This window comes from Microcaecilia unicolor, chromosome 3, assembly GCF_901765095.1.
Source record: "Microcaecilia unicolor chromosome 3, aMicUni1.1, whole genome shotgun sequence".
Taxonomy (NCBI): Eukaryota; Metazoa; Chordata; class Amphibia; order Gymnophiona; family Siphonopidae; genus Microcaecilia; species Microcaecilia unicolor.
In genome coordinates, this window is record NC_044033.1 from 207,694,543 (window position 1) to 207,718,595 (window position 24,053).

The window sequence follows — 24,053 nt, forward strand, 5'->3', positions numbered from 1 at the left end:
CTACCACAGTCCTGCCCTGCCACACACGTGCAAATGTAACATTTTTTTTTTTTGTTACATTTGTACCCCATGCTTTCCCACTCATGGCAGGCTCAATGCGGCTTACATGGAGCAATGGAGGGTTAAGTGAATTGCCCAGAGTCACAAGGAGCTGCCTGTGCCTGAAGTGGGAATCAAACTCAGTTCCCCAGGACCAAAGTCCACCACCCTAACCACTAGGCCACTCCTCCACTCATAGTAAATGACAGCAGATAAAGACTTTTACAGTCCATCCAGTCTGCCCAACAAGATAAACTCGTTTTACATGGTATGTGATACTTTATACCTGAATTTGACTTGTCCTTGCCATTCTCAGGGCACAGACCATAGAAGTCTGCCCAGCACTGTTCTTGTACTAAGTTCTGAAGCTAACATCGAAGCCCCTTAAAATTTACACTCCAGCCCATCCCTATCTATTCAGCCATGATCAGGGCGCAGACCGCAGAACTCCACCCAGCACTGGTTTTACTCTCCAATTACTGGCGTTGCCACCTAATCTCCGCTCAGATTCCGTGGATCCATTCCATCTAAACAGGATTCCTTTGTGTTTATCCCACACGTTTGAATTCCATTACCGTTTCATCTCCACCACTTCCCGTAGGAGGACATTCCACGTATCTACCACCCTTTCCGTGAAAAAAAAAGCACTAGTTCCAACCATGCAAATGAGTAGTGGATGCCAGATTGCAAGTGATTTGAATGGTTTCTATTGCATATTGTATGCTGTCCCACGAAAGCTGGTTTGTCGTGTAGGTTTATTTTTTCTTATATTGAAAAGATTTAACTCTGTTTGTCTCTGATTGTGGTGTTCACATTTAGGAGCCGAAAACAAACAAACAAGTGTTCACAGAACGGAAGAATATTTAATAAAAATATATTTTTAAAATGCATATTTACAAGACATTTTCAAAGGATAGAACCCGCCTGCTTTTCCTTTAAAAAGTCTATGCATTAAAATTGCCCACTGAATGTATCCTCCCTCCTTCATACTCTGTGCAGGTGCTAATCCCTGTGAACACGGGGGTCGATGTGAGAACACCGTCGGCTCTTTCTTGTGCCGCTGCCAGCCCGGTTACACTGGTACCCGCTGTGAGAGTGACATGAATGAGTGCCAGTCTCAGCCATGTCAGAACCGAGCCACCTGCCTGGACTTGCTGGCCCACTTCCAGTGCCTGTGTGTGCCTGGTGAGAGCTGCCAGGACATCGAATTGTGCCTCTTTCCTCTCACACTCTCCTTATTTTATTTTATTTTGTGGTATGTGTGTCTTTCACTCTCTCTATCCAGTGGCCACAGGTGGGCTTGGGTGGGCCAGGGCCCACCCATTTATGGCTCAGGCCCACCCAACAGTAGCACATGTTTAGTGGTAACTGGTGGGAATCCCAAGCTCCGCCAGCTGAAGATTTCCCCCTGTTGGTAACGAAAACGCTACTCTCCACAAAAACCGGCACATGCTCAGTTTTCAGTGCATTCCTGCTCTCAAGGTGGAAAGAAGCATTTTCCCACCATCTGAGATTTTTTTTTTTTTGGGGGGGGGGGGGAGAACACTTGGTGCCCACCCAATTCTTGCCTAGGCCCACCCATAATCTGTTGTCTGGCTACGCCCCTGTCTCCATCCCTCCTTCCCACTCTCTCATGGTCCTTCCTCTCTCTCCTCCCTCTCCGTACCTCTCTTCCACTCCCTCTTTCTGATACTCCAATTCTCCCTCTCTGTTTCTTAGAGTCCCTCCCTCTGTTTCATTCTCCCTCTCTCACCCCCCCACAGGTTTTGAAGGGGTGCTGTGTGAGATTGACACGGATGAATGTCTCAGTGACCCATGTCTGAATGGGGGCATTTGCATCGATCAAGTCAACGATGTGAGGTGTCAGTGTCCACCAGGTTAGTAACCCAGGAAGAAGAGGAGACATGGGGGAGGAAAAGATGCGCCAGTGAGCATCAGGGTGGGAAGAGTTGGAGTGTGTGTGTGTGGAGGGGGGGGGGGGGGAATGCAGGAAGAGGCTTAACAGTGTCCCTAGGTAAATAATCTTGGAAAGATAGAGAGTGAACAAGAAGAGACAGACAGGATGAGAGAGAGGCAGAAAAGATGGGGGGAGGGAAGGAAGAGTCTGAGAGGAGAGTGAAGGGGGGGGACAGGAAGAGTTAGAGAGCAAAGAGAGGGGGCAGCAACAGGAAGAGAGAAGGGGCAGAAAGAGTTGGAGTGGAGGGATGAAAAGCAGGAAGAGAGGGTGGGAGGCAGGAAACGCCCAAGATTCGCTGAGTAAGTCAAGCAAGAGATATGTACCCACATACAGGGACGCCCCCTACTGGACAGGCACTCCCCCATCCTAGCACGTCCTGTCTTGGGAAGATTGTGTGCACACACAGGGCTGTACCTCTGTATAATTTATTTATTTTATTTATTTATTTGCATTTGTATCCCACATTTTCCCACCTATTTGCGGGCTCAGTGTGGCTTACAATACATTGTGAATGATGGAAGTGCAATTGGTTGCAGTACAATTCTGAGTTACATTGTGAAGAGTTATAGAAAACAAATTAAATACAGGGTATCATTTGGGGATGGAACAGCGGAGTATATGGGAGTACAGTTGGTTGCAGTGAGCTTATAGGTTACATTAGGAAGAATTGTAAAAGACAGAGTAAATTCGGGATATCATTCGGGAATAGAACAGCGGAATATAACAGTGGCGAGTTGAAAGGGGGACATAACAGTATATAAGGCAATCTGTCCCATAAGGCCTTGCATTAACTCCAAAGTGCTGAGTGGCCCAACTCTCAGTCTACTGCCTGGCACACAAACATGTTCCATAAAATGATGAATTGATTCCTTTCACCTGTCACAGGGTTCACCGGCTCCAGATGCCAGAATGACATGGATGAGTGTACCAGTGGTCCGTGTCAGAACGGTGGCCGTTGCCAGGACAGGCCGGGATACTTTGAGTGCCAGTGTCTGGAAGGTTGGTATACCTAAATCCCTTAATTTCAATCCCACCGCTGACACCAGACAGCCTAGTATTGAACACAGAGCTGTGACCCCTGTTGACCCCCAAATCCTATCCCACTTCTGCTGCCAGCTCTCACCGTGCATTACCACAGAGCTGTGACCTGTAACATCTGTCCCTTTCCTTGCCTCACCAGGGTTCGAGGGCCTCTGGTGCCATCTGGAGGTCGACGAGTGTGCAAGTGGCCCCTGCCACCATGGACACTGTGTGGATGGTGTAGGAACCTTTACCTGTGACTGCGAGCCTGGGTATGTGGGTCAGCTCTGTGCCCAGGAGCTAGATGAGTGCCTGAGCATGCCCTGCCGTCGTGGAGGAAGCTGCAAAGACCTAGTTAATGGGTATCGGTGCCTCTGCCCGATTGGAACCTCTGGTGAGTCTCTGTGTTCTCGGCCCTCTACTGTGTCTAAGAACATAATTGACGATCGAGAGGGAACAGTGCCACCTAGTGAGGATAGCACATGGCTAGACAGTGTCCCAGGCCACTGAAATTCGCACTCTGCAACTAGGGGATCTGCTGTTATCCCATCCCTGGGAGTGGAGTGGAAAGGGTAGATGTTTACTCTTTCCAAAAATATTAGGTCTAGGGGGCATGCGATGAAGCTACAAAGTAGTAAATTTAAAACGAATCAGAGAAAATATTTCTTCACTCAACATGTGATTAAACTCTGGAATTGGTTGCCAGAGAATGTAGTAAAAGCAGTTAGCTTAACAGGGTTTAAAAAAGGTTTGGATGGCTTCCTAAAAGAAAAATCCATAGACCTTTATTAAAATGGACTTGGGGAAAATCCAGTGTTTATTTCTAGAATAAGCAGTATAAAATGTTTTCTACTTTTTTGGGATCTTGCCAGATGTTTGTGACCTGGATTGGCCACTGTTGGAAACAGGATGCTGGGCTTGATGGACCTTCAGTCTGTCCCAGTATGGCAATACTTATGTACTTATGGTTTGCTCCCTACTGCACCGGTAACAGGTTTTCTCCCTTCCTCTTACCTCTCCCGGCAGGCGAACACTGTGAGATCGATGTGGATGAATGTGCCAGTGATCCTTGTGTGCATGGGCACTGTGAAGACGAAACGGCAGGATTCACGTGTGACTGCTTTGCAGGATTCACAGGCAAGTGCATGTCAGTCCCGGGGGGTGGGCTCTGCACTGAGCCCTGAGATGGGATTACTTGAGCCCTGGTCCATATCCTACAGTTCTGTGCCTCTCTCTGTCTCTCTTCCCCTCTTTGTAGCTGTCCTCTGATATCCATGTACTGGGGATTTCCTGGACGCTCTCTTCCTTTTCTCTCTGGATGGCAGACTCAGGGTAACTGGCTCCCCTCTCTTCCTCTGCAGGATTTCTCTGTGAGCTGGAACTGGATGAATGCACCTCGAACCCCTGCCAGAATGGGGGGAGATGTGAAGACAGGGAAAACACCTTTCTGTGTCACTGCCTCCCAGGGTTCCTGCCCCCTTACTGCTCCCTCCCGGAAGACAACTGCACAGACACCCCCTGCGTCCACGGGACCTGCCACAGTACTAGCTACGGGTGAGACACAGGGATGCATTTTCACACCAGTTACTCCCATCCCCTCAGTGGCATAGCTACGGGTGGGCCTGGGTGGGCACAGGCCCACCCAATCTTGGCTGAGGCCCACCCAGCTGCAGCGCCACACTGCTCTCTTCCCCCTCTCCTCTGCGGTGTCCCGGCATCTGCACTCCAGTCTCTGAACCCCTTCCCTCCCCGGTGTCAGTACAGGTGTACTCGGCGCCTGCAGCAATTCAAGCACCGGCCCCGCAGGCTTCCATCTGCCGCGTTTTGCCAGACAGGAAATGGGAAATGACGTCAGTGAGGGTGGGACATGGCAGATGGAAGCATGTAGGGCTAGCGCAAGTAGCGAGAATGAATCACTGCAGGCGCCGAGGACGTCTGTACCGACATTGGGAAGGGATGGAGTTCAGAGACAGGAACGTAGGTGCCGAGACGCCACAGAGGAGCAGGAGAAGATGTGGGGTAGGTGGGAAAAAAAACCTCTTATGTTCTTAAAAATATCTCCGGGAAGATATCTGTGGTGTGTGGTTTGGGGGGGGGGGGGGTGCGTGGAAGGGCCCATCCAATGTACCTCTGGGCCCATCCAAAATACCAACTCTGGCTACGCCTCTGCATCTTCTTATTGGTCAAGGTGATGGAAGGAATCGTAGCAGCCCAGCTCCCTGACTGTCTTTCCAGCTTTCGTCTCCTGCACGTGTCCTAGTCTGACTTCAGGCCCTGCTATAGTACTGAGACTGTTTTAACCACTTTAGTTTCTACCTTCAGGGAGGAAATTTGTTAAGGCAACAAGGTCCTGGTTATGCAATTCGACATGTCAAGTGCCTTTGATGTGCTGGATCATGATCTTTTATTTGGGATTTGTGAGAAAGTCTTGTCCCGGTTTCAGGGCTACCTGGTCTAGGTCTCACAGAGTAAAACTGTCAGGGGGGGCGCATTATCGCCGCCTTGGTCTGCAAATCGTGGTGTGCCGCAAGGCTAACCCTAGCTCCAATATTATTTAACGTCATGATGGCTCCGTTGGGGGGGGGGGAGACTTGAGTCAATGAGATTCCATCCTTTTATCTACGTGGATGATGTCACTATTTACATCCAGGGAATTCTATATAGGATTAAAATTGGCCTTGATTTAATGGGATCCTGGGCTTTTGAATTCAGGCTAAAATTAAATCGGGAAAAGACTAAGACCCTCTTTTACTAAAGCGCGCTCACATTTTAAGCGCACGCTAAAATTGGGTGCACGCTAAACGTTAGAGATGCTAATGCATTCCTATGGGCATCTCTAACGTTTAGCATGTGCTCAATTTTAGCGCGTGCTAAAAGTGTGAGCACGCCTTAGTAAAAGACCCCCCTATATTTTTGCCAATAACCAATTTCTTTAAACCATGATCCCTGCAGTGGTGTAGCAAGGGCAGGGCGGTGGGAGCGGTCCTCCACGCATGCACGCTGCTGGAGGGTGCAGAGAGCAGCCGCGCGCCTGTGGGCTCCGCTGGTTCCCTGCCCCTGGAACAGGTTACTTCCTGTTCCGGGGCAGAGGGAGCCAGTGGAGCCGAAAGGCGCGCGGCTGCTTTCTGCACCCTCCAGCAGCCAAGAATGCACCCGGTGGGGGGGGGGGGCTTGATGCGCCGGGGAGGGAGGGTGTCATTGCACTGGGGGGGGTGTCGTGCTGCACCCTGGGGGGGACGCCGCTGCACCCGGGGAGGGTGTGCAGCAGCGATCCGCCCCGGGTGGCAGCCGACCTAGGATCGCCACTGGATCCCTGCAGCAATTGTAGCATTGACTGTGTTTCTTATGCTTTGGCGTCCATTCTAAAAATTTTAGGGCTTGTTGTTGATCGGCACTTAACCTTTGAATCTCAGGTGTCCTCGGTGGTTACTAAAACTTTTAAATTTCTTTGGAAGCTGAAGCACATTAGACCCTTTTTTTCAATTGATATTTTCAGATGACTTACCCAATCTGTTGCGTTGACCCAATTTGACTACTGTAATTCCATCTATGCAGGGTGTAAAGAATGTATCTTACGGAAACTGCAAACTGCCCAAAATACTGCGGTTAGACTTGTTATGCATGTACCATGCCAAGGGCGGACTGAGAGTACTCTAGGCCCCTCTCCCCGCCATGCTGTTGCTACTGTCACCAGTGACCCCCACCCCTACTGGGCTGCCTCCCTCCCACTGTGTGGCTGCTGTCCCCCCCCTACCTTGAAGGGCCCTATTGGTCTAGTGGCTGTGACTTCTTCGGGGGCAGGAAATAAATCCCCTCTTTCCTGCCCATCCGCTGCCTCTACTGTGCCCGGTGTGGCGCCGTGTTTACAAAATGGCTGCCAAGACAGCGGCCACTAGACCACCAGGGCCCTGTGGGGGCTTTAGTGTGCGGCGGCCGGCTACCAGACAAAACCTCTGGGCCCTCAGGCAGTGCTCGGTTGCCCAAATGGTCAGTCTGCACCTGTACCATGCTTTGAGAGGGCTACTCCTTTGCTGATACATTTGCATTGGCTTCCTATTAGGGCCAGGATCGTATCTAAACTCTGTGCTCTCATATTTACTACTACTACTACTACTACTACTTATGATTTCTATAGCGCTACTAGACGTATGCAGTGCTGTACACTTGAACATGAAGAGACAATCCCTGCTCGACAGAGCTTACAGTCTAATCAGGACAGACAAACAGGACAATTAAGGGGTAAGGACAAAGGGTAGCAAGATTCCATGCAGAATTCCAAAAAGTAGCAAGATTCCGGAATCCCAAAGAGTAGCAACATTCCGGAATCCCAAAGACTACTACTACTACTTATCATTTCTATAGCACTACTAGACGTACGCAATGCTGTACACTTGAACATGAAGAGACAATCCCTGCTCGACAGAGCTTACAATCTAATCAGGACAAACAGGACAATTAAGGGATAAGGACAAAGGGTAGTAAGGTTCCATGCAGAATTCCAAAAAGTAGCAAGATTCCGGAATCCCAAAGAGTAGCAACATTCCGGAATCCCAAAGACTACTACTACTACTTATCATTTCTATAGCACTACTACACATATGCAGTGCTGTACACTTGAACATGAAGAGACAGTCTCTGCTTGACACAGAGCTTACAATCTAATTAGGACAGACAAACAGGACAAATAAGAGATAAGGGAATTACTATGGTGGGAATGATAAAATAAGGGTACTGAACAAGTGAGTAAGGGCTAGGAGTTAAAAGCAGCATCAAAAAGGTGGGCTTTTAGCTTAGATTTGAAGATGGCCAGAGATGGAGCTTGACGTACCGGCTCAGGAAGTTTATTCCAGGCATATGGTGCAGCAAGATAAAAGGAACGGAGTCTGGAGTTAGCGGTGGAGGAGAACTTGAAGGGTGCAGATAAGAGAGATTTACCCAGTGAACGGAGTTCCCGGGGAGCAGTGTAGGCAGAGATGAGAGTGGAGAGGTACTGAGGAGCTGCAGAGTGAATGCACTTTCAGATTTTGGGCCCCGTTTACTAAGGTGCGCTAGTGTTTTTAGCGTGCCTACACTTAGCGTGTATGCTAATCATGTAGGCACCTATAGGGGCACTGTAGGCACGTACATGGTTAACACGCATTAAAAATGTTAACGCGCCTATAACGCTGCTTAGTAAACAGGGTCCTTTGTATGGTTTTGCCCCTGACTAAATGTTGCCTCTTGTCACTTTGTCTTCTTGCAATTCAGTCTTTGGTGAAAGACACGACCCTGCATCTTCGTTTTCCTACCTGTAAGAAAGTAGTTTATGAATCTATATGTTCAGCTGCTCTTTCATACCGAGGTATTAAATAGTGGAATTCCTTGCCGAACACTATTTTATTTATTTGTAACACTTATACCCCGCACTTTCCCACTTGTTAGCAGGTTCAATGCCGCTTACATGGTACTACAGGTTAAACAAGTAGCTAAGAATGGATGCAGCTGTAATATAGTGAATAAAGAGGTGGTGGTTTACATAGCATTACAGGTTAAACAAAGTAAACAATGAAAAGCACACCAAGTAGAAGAAAGAAAAACTACAGTACCGACAACTAGTTACAAATCATAACGATCTGTCACTGAGGAGAGAGCAAGCAAGAGGGAAAAAGCAGAGACTGTAGCCTCAGACTTGGCACCTGACCTTGGGAAGAGAGGGGATAAGATCCCAACTTAATTCTTTGTTTTTTTTTTATTACGTTTTTGAAATCTTTCCTTTTCAAAAAATTTCTGTCAAGTGTTCCTGGTGCCTAATCTCCCCCCTCTTCCATTCTCCCCATTATGCTTTATTATTTAATTCTTTATGTATCTATGATTCTTTCCTTATTGATATGTGTGGGTTTATGTATTTTGTTTCATATTTTGTCATGACTTCTTTTTTAGCTTGTTAGCCACATCGAACTCAAAATTGTACGGGGAAAATGTGGAATACAAATGTCATAAATAAATAAAATTGCTCCCCGTCCTTTGTTTCTTATTCTATGCCGTGGCGCAGAGGGCAGGACGAGGGTGCTGGGGCAGCATATCACACAGTGTGCGATTCTGTCTTGGTACAGTCCTGTTTCACCCGTGGCAGGAAAGTGCCCAAGGCCACAAGTTAAAACTTAGCTCATGTTCTGAAGAGAAGTTTTAGCCACACAAAGTTGTGGCTGAAACGTCTCCTAAATCCAAGTGGACAAAATTAGTGGCCAACTCTTGGAGTTGGGCAGCACAATCTGGTTATTTAATGTTGAAAATCAGCTCTAGGGGGCAGATTCTTTTCCTATTCTCTGGCTGCATCTAGGGTTGCCCAGTTTTGGGGGATTTTTAAAGTCAGGACTGATGGGCCAATGTCAGGAGTTGGCCAGCCAGCCTGCTTTAGAAATCCGCCCCCCACGAGAGCCAGGCTGAGAGGATTAGAGCTCTGGAGGCGTGGCAAATTTTGTGTCCTCCATAGGAGCCACTACATTACCAGCCACCGGGAAGAGGATGGTGCAGGAGAGCTTGGTCTCGGCTCTGGTGGTCTAGGGAAGAAAGGGGAGTTTGGGAGTAATTTGGGATTATGATGATTTTTCACCAACCCTCCCCCCCTGCAGGTTTCTCTGTGCCTGTAACCCTGGCTGGAGCGGGTCACTGTGTGATGTGGACATTAATGAATGCAGTTCTGACCCCTGTGAACCCCATGGACACTGCCACAACCTGGTGGAGGGCTACAACTGCACCTGTGACCCCGGATACGCTGGTAAATACCCAGGGAAAGAGTCGTGGGTAAGAAAAAAAAACCGGAAGCGGTCATCGAATACCCCAGAATCAAACTGAGTGGGGAAGGGGAATCATCGACTTCACCAGAATAAATCTGGGGTGAGGCCACCAACATAGACAAAAGGACTTCATTGGATAGCTAGGTTCCTGCCCGGTTAAATCCGTCTGGCAGCAGCAGAGCACCTTTTCACTTAACCAGACAGTGCCGCTGAACATCTGTTCTGAAACCGTGGCTCGGTCCAGGGGTGGAGTCTGGGATTTGCCTGGTTAGGGTTCTGTACAGTCTGCTAATCATGTAAGCTCCTGGATAAAGTTAGAACCGGTGGCGTAGACACAGGTGGGCCTGGGTGGGCCATTTCTTCTCCCTTGCATAACTTGTTCTCTGCTACGCAGCTGCCAGTCCTCTCCCCCCCCCCCCCCCCCCCCATAGACAATCGGCAGTCTCTCAACTCTACTCTCCCAACCCCCAGTACCTTTTAAAACCTTCAGTTCTTCACCGGCAATGAGCAGAGACAAATAGCCACTACTCAGACCGAACTGGAGTCTTTCCTCTGACACAATATCCTGTTTCCACTAGGCAGAACGAGGTCAGAGGGAAGGCTTGGGGCCGGTGCGAGCAGCGGGTATGAATCGCTGCACACTGCTGGTGAAAGGCTGAAGGTGGGGAGGAGTGGAATTGAATGTCTGATTGCTTGGGGAGGAGGGGAGGGAGATATGCCGGGCATGGTTTGCGGGTTGTGTGCCCACCCACTTTGGACTCAGGCCCACCCAAAATGAGGTGTCTGGCTACGCCCCTGGCAACCGCTGACCCATTTCAATCTCCCCCCAGGACCCCACTGTGAACTGGATATAGATGAGTGCGATGTGGACCCCTGTAAGAACGGAGGGCTGTGCATTGACCAGTCGGCAGGTTACACCTGTCAGTGTAATTCCCCCTATACAGGTGAGTGCAGTGGGGGATCTCCATCAAAGTAGTACTCTAATAGTCTGTCCCCCCCCCCCCCCCCCCCCCAATCTGTCTGGTTTTGTGTTTCTCATGTTTGCCTCTTTATTTCGGAAACCCTGCCTTCTGTAGCTGAAAATTGGCTTTGATACATACAGCAATAGGCAGAATATCAGATTAATAAATTCAGTTCCTCCCCCCCCCCCCCCCCCCCAGCATTGGTTAATTCAGATTTTCTCCCCCTTCCCCGTTCTCCATCTCCCACCCTGTCACAATGAGATTGTCTTTTATCTAATTGTACTCAAATTCCATGTTGGAAATGTATAAATGATTACATTTTGTCTCCTCTCCCACCCCTGGATATTCTCCACCTTTTTTCCAGGTACACACTGTGAGACTCTCATCAGCCCATGCAGCTCGGACCCTTGTCAGAACGGAGGTGTCTGCCATCACTCCCATGCCCTCAGGAACTTCACCTGTAGCTGTCCCAAGAGCTGGCAAGGTAGCCCGGGGTTAGGGATAAAATGGAAACTGCCCTCCAGGAACTCCTGGGAGGAGGGAGAAGCAGGGAATGAAAAAAAGAAATACAAAAATAATTAAGGGGCCCTTTTACTAAGCCGCTTAAGCATCTATGCGCGCCCAATGCAGGCCAAAATGGAGTTACCGGCCGATTACTGCATGGCTTTTGTGGTAATTTCATTTTTGGTACGCGTCTGATATGTGCTTCTGAAAAATATTTTTTTTCTTTTCGGGCGTACTTAATGAACGCGCACAGGTCATTACAGCTAGGTCAATGGCTGGCAGTAAGGTCTCCGACCCAACCAGTGGCAGGGTGGTGGAGGTGGTCCGGTCTGGTTCCCTGCTCCCTCTGATGTTACTTCCTTTTCCAGGGCAGAGGTAGCAGGGAACCGGTGAAGCTGACAGGCATGTGGGTGCTCCCAGTACCCCAGGGGGTAAGAGCAATACACCCGGAGGGTGTTTAGAGGTGATGCATGGGGGGGGGGAAACAATGCTGCACTCGGGGGAGGACGACACTGCACCTGGGAGGGGGGGTACAGCGGCAGTGCGCCCTGGGTGTCAGCAAACCAAGGAACACCACTGCCCCAACCTTGCCCAAGCTCCACCCCCACCTGCATCAACCAACTAGAGGTACCTTCCTTCCTCTGGAGCGTTTCTTTCCTCTTTCTTCTCATCCACTGATTTAACACCGCCCTAAGTGAATTCCTTCAAAAAGGTGGTAAAATAAATCCCTAATCCTAATAAATAAATATCAGCATGTCACCTGTCCCTCCAGTCAGCAGCAGGACACGTTAATAAGACTGTCATCTCCAGCTGCCATGGGGACAGGTCTCTTATTGCGAGACTGGACCCGTGGCAACAAGAGATGATGTCTTCTTAATGCATTTCCTGCTGCCACGGAAAGAGATGGCTACTGCAAGTTTGAGCCCTCAGTGGGAGTGGGGGAGATGCGGGTATGCAGTTGGGGGGGGGGGACACTGTGAAACAATTGGGGATGGAGGGAGGTGATGAGAAGGTAGTCCCAAACAAAAGGCAAAACAGTTCCACTGAAAAGAAGGCGCCAAGAAAGACACAGCAGAGCAATGGAACCTCTCGCAGATGGTGTTCAAAAACATCTTTATTAAAAAGTTCTTCTAAAACAATGAGGGAAACCCGACACGACTCGTGTTTCGGCCTAACCGGCCTGCATCAGGGGTCAAGGAAACTGTCATTCAAAGAATGTGTTCCTAGATTGGTCGTCGAAGGACAAAAATCTCCACTCCATAATCAAGCCAACTGGATAATACACTCAGTGGTGTTCCTAGGGGGGCTGACACCCGGGGTGGATCGCCGATGCACCCCCACCCCCCGGGTGCAGCGCCCCCCTCCCCCCCGCAACAGAGCGACGCCCCCCCCCCCGGCGAAGGAAACCCCCCCCCCCCCCGGGTGCACGCCGCTGGGGGGGGGGGGGGTGCCGCGCGCCTGCCGGCTCTTCGTTTTCATGCTCCCTCTGCCCCGGAACAGGAAGTAACAGGAAGTAACCTGTTCCGGGGCAAAGGGAGCATGAAAACGAAGAGCCGGCAGGCGCGCGGCACCCCCCCAGTGGCGTGCACCCGGGGCGGACCGCCCCCACCGCCCCCCCCCCTTGGTACGCCACTGAATACACTTATATACCAACTTAGTGCCAAGTGCTGTATCTGTAGGATAGGCCGAAACACGAGTCGTGTGGTCTCTCTCATTGTTTTAGAAGAACTTTTTAATAAAGATTTTTTTCTGAACACGATCTGCGACAGGTTCCATTGCTCTGCTGTGTCTTTCTTGGGAGGTCATGAGAGAGCAGGTGGGGACCATGAGACAGTTAGCAGGCAGGGGATTGGCGGAACTGTGAAAAGGTCAGTAGATACTCCTCTCCTTTCACTGCTCTCTTTTGGGAATGACCTCTAGGGGTAACGTGCTCTGAAGATGTGGACGAATGCCTCTTCGGCCCATGCCTGAATAATGCATCATGTGAGAACACAGCTGGGGGTTACCGCTGTGTCTGCCTCCATGGTTACACCGGCCAGCACTGTGAGACCGACAAGGATGACTGCTTTCCCCGTAAGTAACCCTGCCTCGGGGACCCCAGCAGACCAGGCCAGGCTTCCCAGCTACCCTCAGTGCTGACACCAGAACTACACATCCCACAATGCATTGTAGGCTGAAAAGGAGAATCAAAGGAGACAGAAGGGACAGGCTGAGTTAGGGGCCTGGTTTAGTCTTGAGTGTGTCTATGGACCCACAGTTCCTGGGAGGAAGGGAACTTACATAGAGAAATTAAACTACAAGACCCAGCATTTAGTGCAGGGAGGGGATGGCTTGGAGCCACCAAGTGACCCTTCTAAAGTCTCCTTATATAAACAAGTCACTAGATGTGACATTTTTTTTATTTTTGGAGGGATGGGTGTGGGACAAGAGGAGATCAATGACATCTTGTACTAAGGTGCACCAACCAATAGGGAGACAGTTTTCACAAACACTATAGTTGCTTCCAACCAATCACAGAGAGGCAGGCCTGGAAATAGTTCATTCTATAAGCTTCTGATTAGCTAAGCACCCCCTGGTGGTAACAGGAGATGATGCATTATAGCCCTGGGGGTGTGAGGGAGGTCTAGAAGCAAGAGGGTTATTGATGCGTTCTTACTCCTGTAGACCCCTGTGAGAATGGAGCATCCTGCGCTGACCTTCCTGGGGGCTTCTTCTGCTACTGTCCTCTGGGGTTCCAAGGCCAGCGGTGTGAGGAGGACGTGGAAGAATGCGCCAGTGACCCCTGTCTGAACGGTGGCCTCTGCCAAGACTACGTTGACTCCTACACCTGCAACTGTCTCCCAGGCTTTGAGGGTCCCCACTGTGAGAGAGACATGCCGGACTGCACAGACAGGTGGGACACAGCCGGGAGTGGGGTAGGGGAGGGGAGAGAGGAAGGAGTTGCAAGACCCAGCTTGGAGGTTGAGACACAACTGGAGTGAAAAGGGAAGGGAGAGGGGATTTTAGATTTAACTCATGCCTTCTTCAGAAGTAGTCCAAGACGATTTAAATTCGGGTACCACAGTCATATGCCGTCCAGTCCAGCCTGTCCTATCCATACCACCCACACTCAGGCAGAATGACTGTTTAATTTTTGTGAAAAAGGAACATGATCACCTCCATTTCTCTTTCAATTTGAGACATGACTATAGGTCCTCTCCATTACAGAACTTTTTCAGACCACGGCATCACATACTGCCCAAATTACTTCTTCTCCCTTCAGTAAAATAACTCGTATGTCCTGGTAACCGTAGGGCTGGAGGAGAACGACAACATCCTTGACCCGACCCAGCTAGCACAGAAATCTTTACTTTTGTGTCTATAGCTTGTCTTATATCCTCTATCTCTGCTTATTCTTGGTCTCAGGGCCACCTAGGGGAGGGGGCAGGGGGGACAAAATTCCCCGGGCCCGGCGCCACAGTTCCCGATCTCACCCGCCCTTGGCTCCGTCGACCATCCGCCACTGGGCTGGGCCCCCCGCATTGAAATCATCACAAGCTAGCGCCTCACCTGTCACCTCTGTGACTGAAAGCGCAGCAGCGGCAGATCGGATTCGCCTCCCTTCGGGCCTTCCCTCCCTGTGTCCCGCCCTCATCTGATGTAACTTCCATGAGGGCGGGACACAGGGAAGGAAGGCCCGAAGGGAGGCGAATCCGATCTGCCGCTGCTGCGCTTTCAGTCACAGAGTGAGGTGACAGGTGAGATGCTGTGATCATTTCAATGCAGGGGGCCCGGCCCGGTGGCGGAAGGAGGGGGGCGGCCTTGCCCAAGGCCCGGCCCAGCTTCTCAGCGGCCCTGCTTGGACTTCTCTTGCTTCCTCTCTGCCTTTCATGTTCTTTGTCTTTTATGAATTCTTTTCCAGTCTTCTTCTCATTTCTCTTCACTCCATGCGTTTGGCTCTCCATAGTCTGTCTCTCTACCTTCTCTCATCTCACTTCTTTCTAGTGTCAACCCCCCATGCCAGTTCTCACCCTTGTCACCTTCATGTCTCTTCCCTCCATCATGACCTCTCCTTTCTCTCAGCCCCTCTTTTCCCAATCCCACAAGGATACACTCTACCTCTTTCAGCTCCTCTTTTTTCAGCATCTTGAGTCCCCTCTGCCTGCTCTTCTTCAGGGCCACTGAGGGGAGGGGGGGGAGGGACAAAATTTCCCAGGCCCGGGCCTCCAAGGGGGGCCCAGCGCCGGGATTTCTCTCTCTCTCTCTCTCCTGTTCCTGATGGGACCCGGGTGATCGCGTCCTGACAGGAGCAGAAGAAAGAAAACTCCGGTGTCGGGCCCCCCCTTGAAGGCTGGGGAGGACCCAAAGCTTCCTCCAGCTCTGCTCCTCTGCCCTTTGCTGAGCGGCTGCTTTTCCTCTCAGGTGCGCATGCTCAGTTTTGAAACCGAGCATGCCCTGAGAGGAAAAGCAGCCGCAGGGGTAGGCACTAGGCGCTGGAGGAAGACGTCCTCTGCTGGCGGGGCCTGGGGATCCCTGCCAGCCAAGGTATCTAGGCAGTGGCAGCAATCGGTTGGAGGTGGGGGTCAGCAGCAGCAGATGACGATTGTGCGGTGGGAGGGGCGGCAGCAGCCCTGCCCCAGGCCCAGCAGCGGTGGCCCCGCCCTGGGCCCGGTTCAGTCCCTCGGCAGCCCTGCTCGTCTTCCTCTCTCCCAAATCATGTCTCTTTCTTCCAGCTCCCTTCTCTCATCATAACCCTTGCTCCCTCTCTCTGAGCTCCTCTGGTTCTCAGTTACCAAAAATGGGACAGACAGCAAGCCCTTGTTTTCAGTACATCAAATCCCATCCCCTTTCCTTTCGTGTTTTTTATCCTTAACAACCGGGCTGGGGACAGCAGAGCAGGGAATCGGGTACTTTTAGTAATATTTTGGCCAGTTCTTTTACGGGGGGGGGGGGGGGGGTCAGCATAACTTGACTGCTGGTGGACTTCAAGCAGTTATTGAGTAAATTCAGTAGGCAGGTATATCTGACCTCTTAGCTAGTCTACCACACCTAGCTCAGGATAAGATAGACTAGAACTCAGTGTCATGACTCTTGGAGCTTGGTAATTAGAAGCCCCAATATCATGGAGCATAACCCTGGCGCAGCAATCACCTGAAGTCTCTATTATTTTATGAAGTCTCTTTTATTGAATAAATCACAGATAATTTACTCACAGATAGATGTTCAGGATACAGAGACTTCTTAATCTGGAGGCTGTGGGAGGTGGAGGTCTGAAGAGAGGTAGTTGTATTGCAGGGGGAGGGGAAGGTAGTTGAACAGGTAGAAATAGTCCAAAGCTGGGTGACTGGAATGTGCGATATCTCATTTGGAAGAAGATATTCACAGGGTAAAAAATCCAGGTTCGTTACAGGGATTTTCAGCAGGACAGAGCTGTGTGGAGCCAGATGGTGTTGGCTCCATGTTCCTGGCTATAATGGAGGAAGAACAGGGTTGCCAGGTGGAAAATATTTTTCCAGCCCAAAGGAGCCCAAAATCCAGCCCAAAACCCGCCCAAACTCAAACCCCGCCCCTGACACCCCCGCCCCCGCGTCATCACCCCCGCCCCCGCCGTCATCAACCCCGCCCCCGCCGTCATCGGCCCCGCCTCCACGTCATTGGTCCCGCCTCCCACGTCATCGGTCCCGCCTCCCACGTCATCGGCCCCGCCTCCCACGTCACTAACCCCGCCCAAAAACGTCGCTAACCCCGCCCACCGCGGCCGAAAAAGCAGCCCAAAAAACCGCCCGAAGCCCAAAAAGCAGCCCAAAAAACCGCAACCCGCCGCGGGCAAAAATTTCCCGCGGCGGGTCGCGGAAAACCGCCCAATTGGGCGGTAAAACCGCCCACCTGGCAACACTGAGGAAGAAGCCCCACGTGGCTGAAAGGACAAAGAAGTGGTGGGGCTTCACACAGGGAGGAGCAGATAGAGACCAATGGGGACAGAGCCTGCCATCGGATAGCAAGGGGTAGTCCTAGAGATAAGAGGGAAAGGTCATACCTGGCTGACCTCTGAGGACAGATAGTAAGACTGAACAGGAAGACAAAAGAGCCAAGCTTGGCAGAGAGAGAGAGAGAGAGAGAGAGAGAGAGAGAGAGAGAGAGAAGGTCTGAGCAGCCTCACAACCAGTGATAGCAGTTCTTACACAGCCAAACAAGTGTGGTTCAACTGCCTGTGAACTACATTACCCACAGTGCATTGCTCGTGTATTTTCCAGTGGGAAACTGCAGCAATGATAGTCCTTGGGGCTGAGAATAACAGTAAAGGCATTACACACATTTTAGGATCACGTTATAAACTAGTGCGAGGCTGTCGGAGAACAGAACACTCAGTGTCCTATATTTAATCAAACCTCTCTAACCATCAGCCAGCCAGTTGCTAAGACCTTGCTTTTTCCTCCCCTTGTAGGTCAGCCTTGCAAGTAAGGCATTTAAACCCAGTAACTCTCTAACACAGTGTTTCTCAAACTTTTTTCTATTGTGACATGTCTGAAAGACAATATTCACATCCGTGACACACAACACTACAGTTGATGTCTGAACAACAAAAAGAAAATCTGTTATACACAGTGTCTGGAATAAACAGGACCCCTTACATAGTTTCAAAATACAGTGTGACTGTTTAGTATTAGTGTGGAAAGGGAAATAATGTATCACATTACATGGTATATACAGATGCTTATTTGTACCTGGGGCAACAGAGGATTAAGTGACTCAGAAGGAGCTGCAGTGGGAATCAAACCCAGTTCTGCAGGGTCATAATCCACTGCATTAACCGCTAGGCTACTCCTCCACTAACTTTGACAATACACTATAATAATGGATGGTTTTTTTTTCAGTTAAGTCATCATTTATGCTCAAAGCTTCCTCCTTCAACCTTGACACATTCACTGACTAAACGTTATTTTTGCTAAAATGGATCGTCACGGTCACTTGCTGAACGGTGTAATTTTTTAAACGGGGACCATCCGGTTTTATAGCACCTTGTAGTAAAACTTGTCAATGATAGCTATAATTTTGCAATAACAGTGCATTTGTTTTGGGGTTATTTGGGAAAATATTGGGGGTTCCATTATTTCCAGACATCGTGTATATCATTCATTATTTACTAAAAATGATGGAAAGAAAGGTGGTGACTGCTGGGTGGGGAAGAGCAAACTTGCAACATTTCCAGTTGGGGCTGATGGCAGCAGTGCGCATGTAGGGGTGGGTGGGGGGAATACTGAAGCAGAAAGGACCAGTTATATAGTAACATACATAGTAGATGACGGCAGTTCCATCCTAATCTCTTGACACCTCCCACAGAAATTAAACCCTGGAAAAGTTACACACCTCCGACCTGTTTCCCAATGGCCTCGGTGAGTCGTCTCGGATGTGAAAATCCATTTGTCTGTACAGGGATCCCACGCATAGGCAGACAGGCAGGAAGCGTTCTTTCCTTATAAGTAATAAGAGTTTCTCCTCTGATCCCCTGCTGTGTTTTTCCCCACAGCTCATGTCTGAACGGTGGAATCTGCGTGGATGGAGTTGCTAACTTTAACTGCATCTGCCCCTCCGGATTCTCTGGAACCCACTGCCAGCTTGATGAAAATGAGTGCGATTCGAATCCCTGTCAGAACGGGGCCACGTGCCACGACAGCTTGGGGACCTACCGGTGCATCTGCCAGGAGGGGTATTCTGGGAGCCAATGCCAGGTAGATCGTTAACCCCCACCACACACACACCCCATGACTACCACAGGGGAACCATATAACCAAGTGGCCAGTATATCACAGTCCTCTGGATTCTATATATGGCGACCAAAACTGGTTGGGGACCCCTGCCAGCAAAGATACCTGGCTGCGGCAGGGGAGGGTCGGCGCGGGGGGGGGGGGGGGGAGTAGAGGGGGCCAGGGCTAAATCTGTGGGGGCCATGCCCCCATCTAGCTACGCCCCTGCTGTATAGAATGAGAAAAATGTTTTTGTTTCTCTCACTGACTGATGTGGATTTGCTAATTAGTCCATGTCTTTCTCTTTCATAGACACTCATCGATTGGTGTTCTCTTCATGTCTGCCAAAATGATGCCAACTGCACCCAGACTGGACCCATCTTCCAGTGCCAGTGCCGGAGCGGATGGGCCGGGCCATACTGCGACATCCCCCGAGTGTCCTGTGAAGCTGCAGCACAGAAACAAGGTGTGGCTGAGGGGAAGGGGTCTCTGTTTTCATCTCCTCTTCAACCTGCACCCTCCTCCTCCTCGTCATTCACCAAAACTCTTTGTGCCCCCATCCCCTCCCACACAGGTGTGGAAATAGACCGCCTCTGCCGCAATGGCGGTCGATGTTTCGATACAGGAAATTCTCATCGCTGCCAGTGTCCCCCTGGCTTCACAGGCAGCTACTGCCAGGAGCCAGTGGATGAGTGCCAGCCGGACCCATGCCAGAATGGGGCCACCTGCCTGGACCTGACGGCTACCTACTCCTGCCAGGTAATGGATTCATGCATCTAGTATGGAGCATGAGGGGCAAAGGAAATTGGACATGCTTCTCATTATAAAATGTCTTATAATAAAGCACACGGCTTAGTCCAGTGTGATCTTATCCCCAACCCCATTTAACCCATGTAATTTGTGCTTCTGACATATGAACATCTCTGCACACTGCAGGGTGTATTGTGCATGCCTGCGCGTGATAATTTCCATATCATCTTTGTATAGCCCTTTATTGCACGCAGCTTATACCCCAGAGGTAGCTGTATGCACATTTTAGTAACATTAGTAACATAGTAGATGACGGCAGAAAAAGACCTGCACGGTCCATCCAGTCTGCCCAACAAGATAAACTTATATGTGCTACTTTCTGTGTATACCTTACCTTGATTTGTATCTGTCATTTTCAGGGCACAGACCGTAAAAGTCTGCCCAGCACTAGCCCCGCCTCCCACCCACCAGCCCTGCCTCCCACCACCGGCTCTGCCACCCAATCTTGGCTAAGCTTCTGAGGATCCATTCCTTCTTAACAGGATTCCTCTATGTTTATCCCACGCATGTTTGAACTCCGTTACCGTTTTCATCTCCACCACCTCCCGCGGGAGGGCATTCCATGCATCCACCACGCTCTCCGTGAAAAAATACTTCCTGACATTTTTCTTGAGTCTGCCCCCCTTCAATCTCATTACATGTCCTCTAGTTCTACTGCCTTCCCATCTCCGGAAAAGGTTCCAGTATTTTGAAAAAGTACTGCCACTGTAAATTCATAGTGACCCAGCATGAGAGAGTCTTTCATATCATTGCATTCCTCCCCCCCCCCCCCCACTCCAGTCAGTCATTCTCACTGACCCGAGGAGGTGACCAATGGGCTGAGGCCTTTGCAGTTCTTATGACACACATGTATATCATGGGATCTCTTAGGGAAAGGAGGAGATAGTGGTTGCTGGGGATGGGCATACTGGATGGGCCATTTGGCTCTTCTCTGCCATTATGTTTCTATGTAATAAAGACATGTAGGTTAAACTAAGTGTTGGGTACATGTTTTCTTTTTCAGTGTGCCCCTGGGTACCACGGCGTGAACTGTTCGGAGGAAACCGATGAGTGCCTCTCGGATCCTTGCCAAAACCATGGTGTCTGTGTAGATCGTGTGGATGGGTACCAGTGCTCCTGCCCCCGGGGAACACGGGGTAAGGTCTGATCTGAAAGAGGCAGGATAATTTACTGAAGGGGATTTAGGGAAGGCCAGACAGGTGACTGAGTTGAGGCAAAAGATCATAGATGAGGGAGTGAATGATGCAAGAAGGATAGACGATGGAATGAGCTTAAGAAGGCAAGTAGATAATGCAGAGGGATGAAAAGAAAGGCAATGAATGATGGAGGTCTGAGTGGAAGGATGGAGCTGTCAAGAAATGTGTTAACAGTTTGAAGAAGGTGTGTGGCTTTGTAGAAAGATAATGAGTAGATGAATGAAAGGTATTGGATGGGTGGATGAACAGATATATCTGAAGAAAAGGATGATTAGATGGAAACAACCCCATTGCAGGGTAAAGGAAAGAGAACTTGTGTCTGGGGGTGCCTTCCATAAATATGTTTGGATGATGGATGGACTGATGTGGGCTATGATGGAAGGTGGGGGAATATTGAGAGTCCCATTGATGGACTTGTTGGATGATGGAAGGTGAAGGAGGAATGGTGGGATTCCCACTGATGGACTTGTCAGATGATGGAAGATAAAAGAAGGGTGTTGGAAGTCCTGTTGATGGATGTGTTAGATGATGGAAGGTGGAGGGATGGTGGGAGTCCTGTCGATCAGCTTGTTGGATAATGGAAGGTAAAGAAGGAATGGTGACTCTGGGCGAGTCACTTAACCCTCTGTAACCCCAGCTATAAAGTAAGTGTACTTGTATATAATATAATATGTAAACCTCTTTGATTGTAACCACAGAAAGGTGGTATATCAAATCCAATCCCCTTTCCAGTTTCCCTTTGGATGATATAAGATGGAGGGATGTGGGAATCCCATTGATGGACTTGGTGGATGATGGAAGGTGATAAGGAATCCTGACGATGGACTTGTTGAATGATAGAAGATGAAAGAGGGGTGGTAGGAGTCCTATCAATGGACTTGTTGAATGACGAAAGTTGAAGAAAGAATGATGGGAGTCCTGTTAATGGGTTTGTTGAATGATGGTAGGTGAAGGAGGAATGGTGGTAGTCCTATCGATGGACTTGTGGAATGATGGAAAATGGAGGGATGGTGGTGGTCCCATTGATGGACTTGTTAGATGATGAAAGGTGAAGAAGGCATGATGGGTTCCCATCAATGGATGTGTTGAATGACATACGATGAAGAAGGGATGGTGGTGGTTCCATTGATAAACATACTGATTGATGGAAAGGAAGGATGTTGGGGGTCCTGTTTTAGATGTGTTGGATGATGGAACTTAATTGCCATGCCAACTCGGACTAAAGTTCATTCAAGACCACTATTGTCTCAGACAATGGACAATCCTGATCAGTTGGAGGTACACTGCATATCCAAAAAGGAAGATCCATTTGCTGCTCAATCCCAGAATAGATGGCCCTGCAAATACCTGGCTAATAGCTGTTAAGCTCCTCTCTGCCAGAAAGTTGTCCAAGCTTTGCTTCAACTCAGCTATGCTAACCTTTACCATAATTGGCAAAATGCCAGTTGAATTATTTACTGAGTGAAGAGAATACTTTCATAAATCTCTCTACATAATTTGCTTAACAAACAACTGCTCCCCTTGCCACACAGATCAATAGCAATGGTGTTGCATCAGAGGCAATGAAGTTCCAGCGGCTGCCTGGGCTAGAAGGAGACTCCAATAACGGCTACAACTCACATGGCCGGGAGATGGACTACAGCCCAGACTGAGGGGTCCACAGGTGTGTGCCGGTTAAAATGTATGTTCATCTGGTTCTGGCCTGCATGTGTCAAATGGCCTGGTAGTAAGAGCCAGGGAATAGTCACAGCGTCAGGTGGCCTGGAGGGGAAAGCTTCAAGACAGCCAGCGTGTCGGGCAGCTAGTGGGAAGAGCCTCCTGGCCACAGCACAGATGAAGCATCAGGAGCCCTGGAGAGGCGAGAGCTGCAAGGCTATAAGATAGTCGAAGCACTGAGAGGCCTGGAGACGACGGCTGCGGACCAAAGGCAGACAGAGCAACATACAAGTTGATGCACTTAATGTGCATTATAGTAAACAGATACCATTGCATATAATGGGACCTGTGGTAAATAATGAGGGTCTTAATGTGAGTTAGTGTGCAGTAATGCAGGAAAACAATTTTTTCTGCTTGGACCTGTGAGCAGAGCTGTTACATCTTGTTCTGTCTTAAAAGCTGCAAGCACAGTTATGCTCAGCGCAAAAGAAGACACTGGCATTAATCCTCTCAGACCCTACTGCGGAAGAATGAACTAACTCCTCTACGCCTCCTCAGATCTGGTGTTCAAGTTGCAGCGTTGTGTTTGCCTTAGTCTTCTGTGTACTTCTCTGCATTGGGGCTGAATAGCTAACAGTCTCATTAAAATTCATTTTAACATGCTGCCCACAAGTGTCTTACACGCGGATTCATATAGCGTTTTATCTTCTGTGTGAAATACTTCTCTGCATCGTAGTGGTGTAAACATGCATGTGGATGTCTCGCTAATGCTGTGCTTATTCCCACATGACCTTTTGGTGTTGGCTTCTCTGTTCGGCTTGCTGTTATGCTTCTCCACTTCCAGAGACTCCTTGGTCCGCAGCTTACTTAGCAGATTCATCTGGGTATGTCTTGGTACTCCGTTAACTAAAAATCCAGAAGGGACCTCCCAAGCTGACAAAATATAAAAGGTGCTGCAGCGGCACCTCTTGAACTCCACCATCTTGGCACTTCAGCTAAGTTACTCAGGTCCAGAAGGGAGACATAAGTACATAAGTAATGCCACACCAGGAAAAGACCAAGGGTCCATCGAGCCCAGCATCCTGTCCACAACAGCGGCCAATCCAGGCCAAGGGCACCTGGCAAGCTTCCCAAACGTACAAATATTCTATACATGTTATTCCTGGAATTGTGGATTTTTCCCAAGTCCATTTAGTAGTGGTTTATGGACTTGTCCTTTAGGAAACCATCTAGCCCCTTTTTAAACTCTGCTAACCGCCTTCACCACGTTCTTCGGCAATGAATTCCAGAATTTAATTATGCGTTGAGTGAAGAAACATTTTCTCAGATTTCTTTTAAATTTACTACACTGTAGTTTCATCGCATGCCCCTTAGTCCTAGTATTTTTGGAAAGCGTGAACAGACACTTC

General features: G+C 49.5%; 1 protein-coding gene across 2 annotated transcripts in view; it reads left to right on the forward strand.

Annotated features, from left to right (window-relative positions):
- LOC115466181 (neurogenic locus notch homolog protein 1-like) overlaps window positions 1-24,053 on the forward strand; it is a 72,239-nt gene that overhangs the window by 21,505 nt on the left and 26,681 nt on the right. For both annotated transcript variants that reach the window (XM_030197273.1, XM_030197274.1), the window contains exons 8-22: window positions 1,039-1,224; window positions 1,803-1,916; window positions 2,882-2,995; window positions 3,177-3,410; window positions 4,043-4,153; window positions 4,378-4,570; window positions 9,628-9,773; window positions 10,623-10,736; window positions 11,119-11,238; window positions 13,179-13,331; window positions 13,923-14,151; window positions 18,766-18,967; window positions 19,295-19,448; window positions 19,557-19,741; window positions 20,796-20,928. In XM_030197273.1, the coding sequence (XP_030053133.1) occupies window positions 1,039-1,224; window positions 1,803-1,916; window positions 2,882-2,995; window positions 3,177-3,410; window positions 4,043-4,153; window positions 4,378-4,570; window positions 9,628-9,773; window positions 10,623-10,736; window positions 11,119-11,238; window positions 13,179-13,331; window positions 13,923-14,151; window positions 18,766-18,967; window positions 19,295-19,448; window positions 19,557-19,741; window positions 20,796-20,928 (2,388 nt within the window). The remainder of the gene's footprint in view (window positions 1-1,038; window positions 1,225-1,802; window positions 1,917-2,881; window positions 2,996-3,176; window positions 3,411-4,042; window positions 4,154-4,377; window positions 4,571-9,627; window positions 9,774-10,622; window positions 10,737-11,118; window positions 11,239-13,178; window positions 13,332-13,922; window positions 14,152-18,765; window positions 18,968-19,294; window positions 19,449-19,556; window positions 19,742-20,795; window positions 20,929-24,053) is intronic.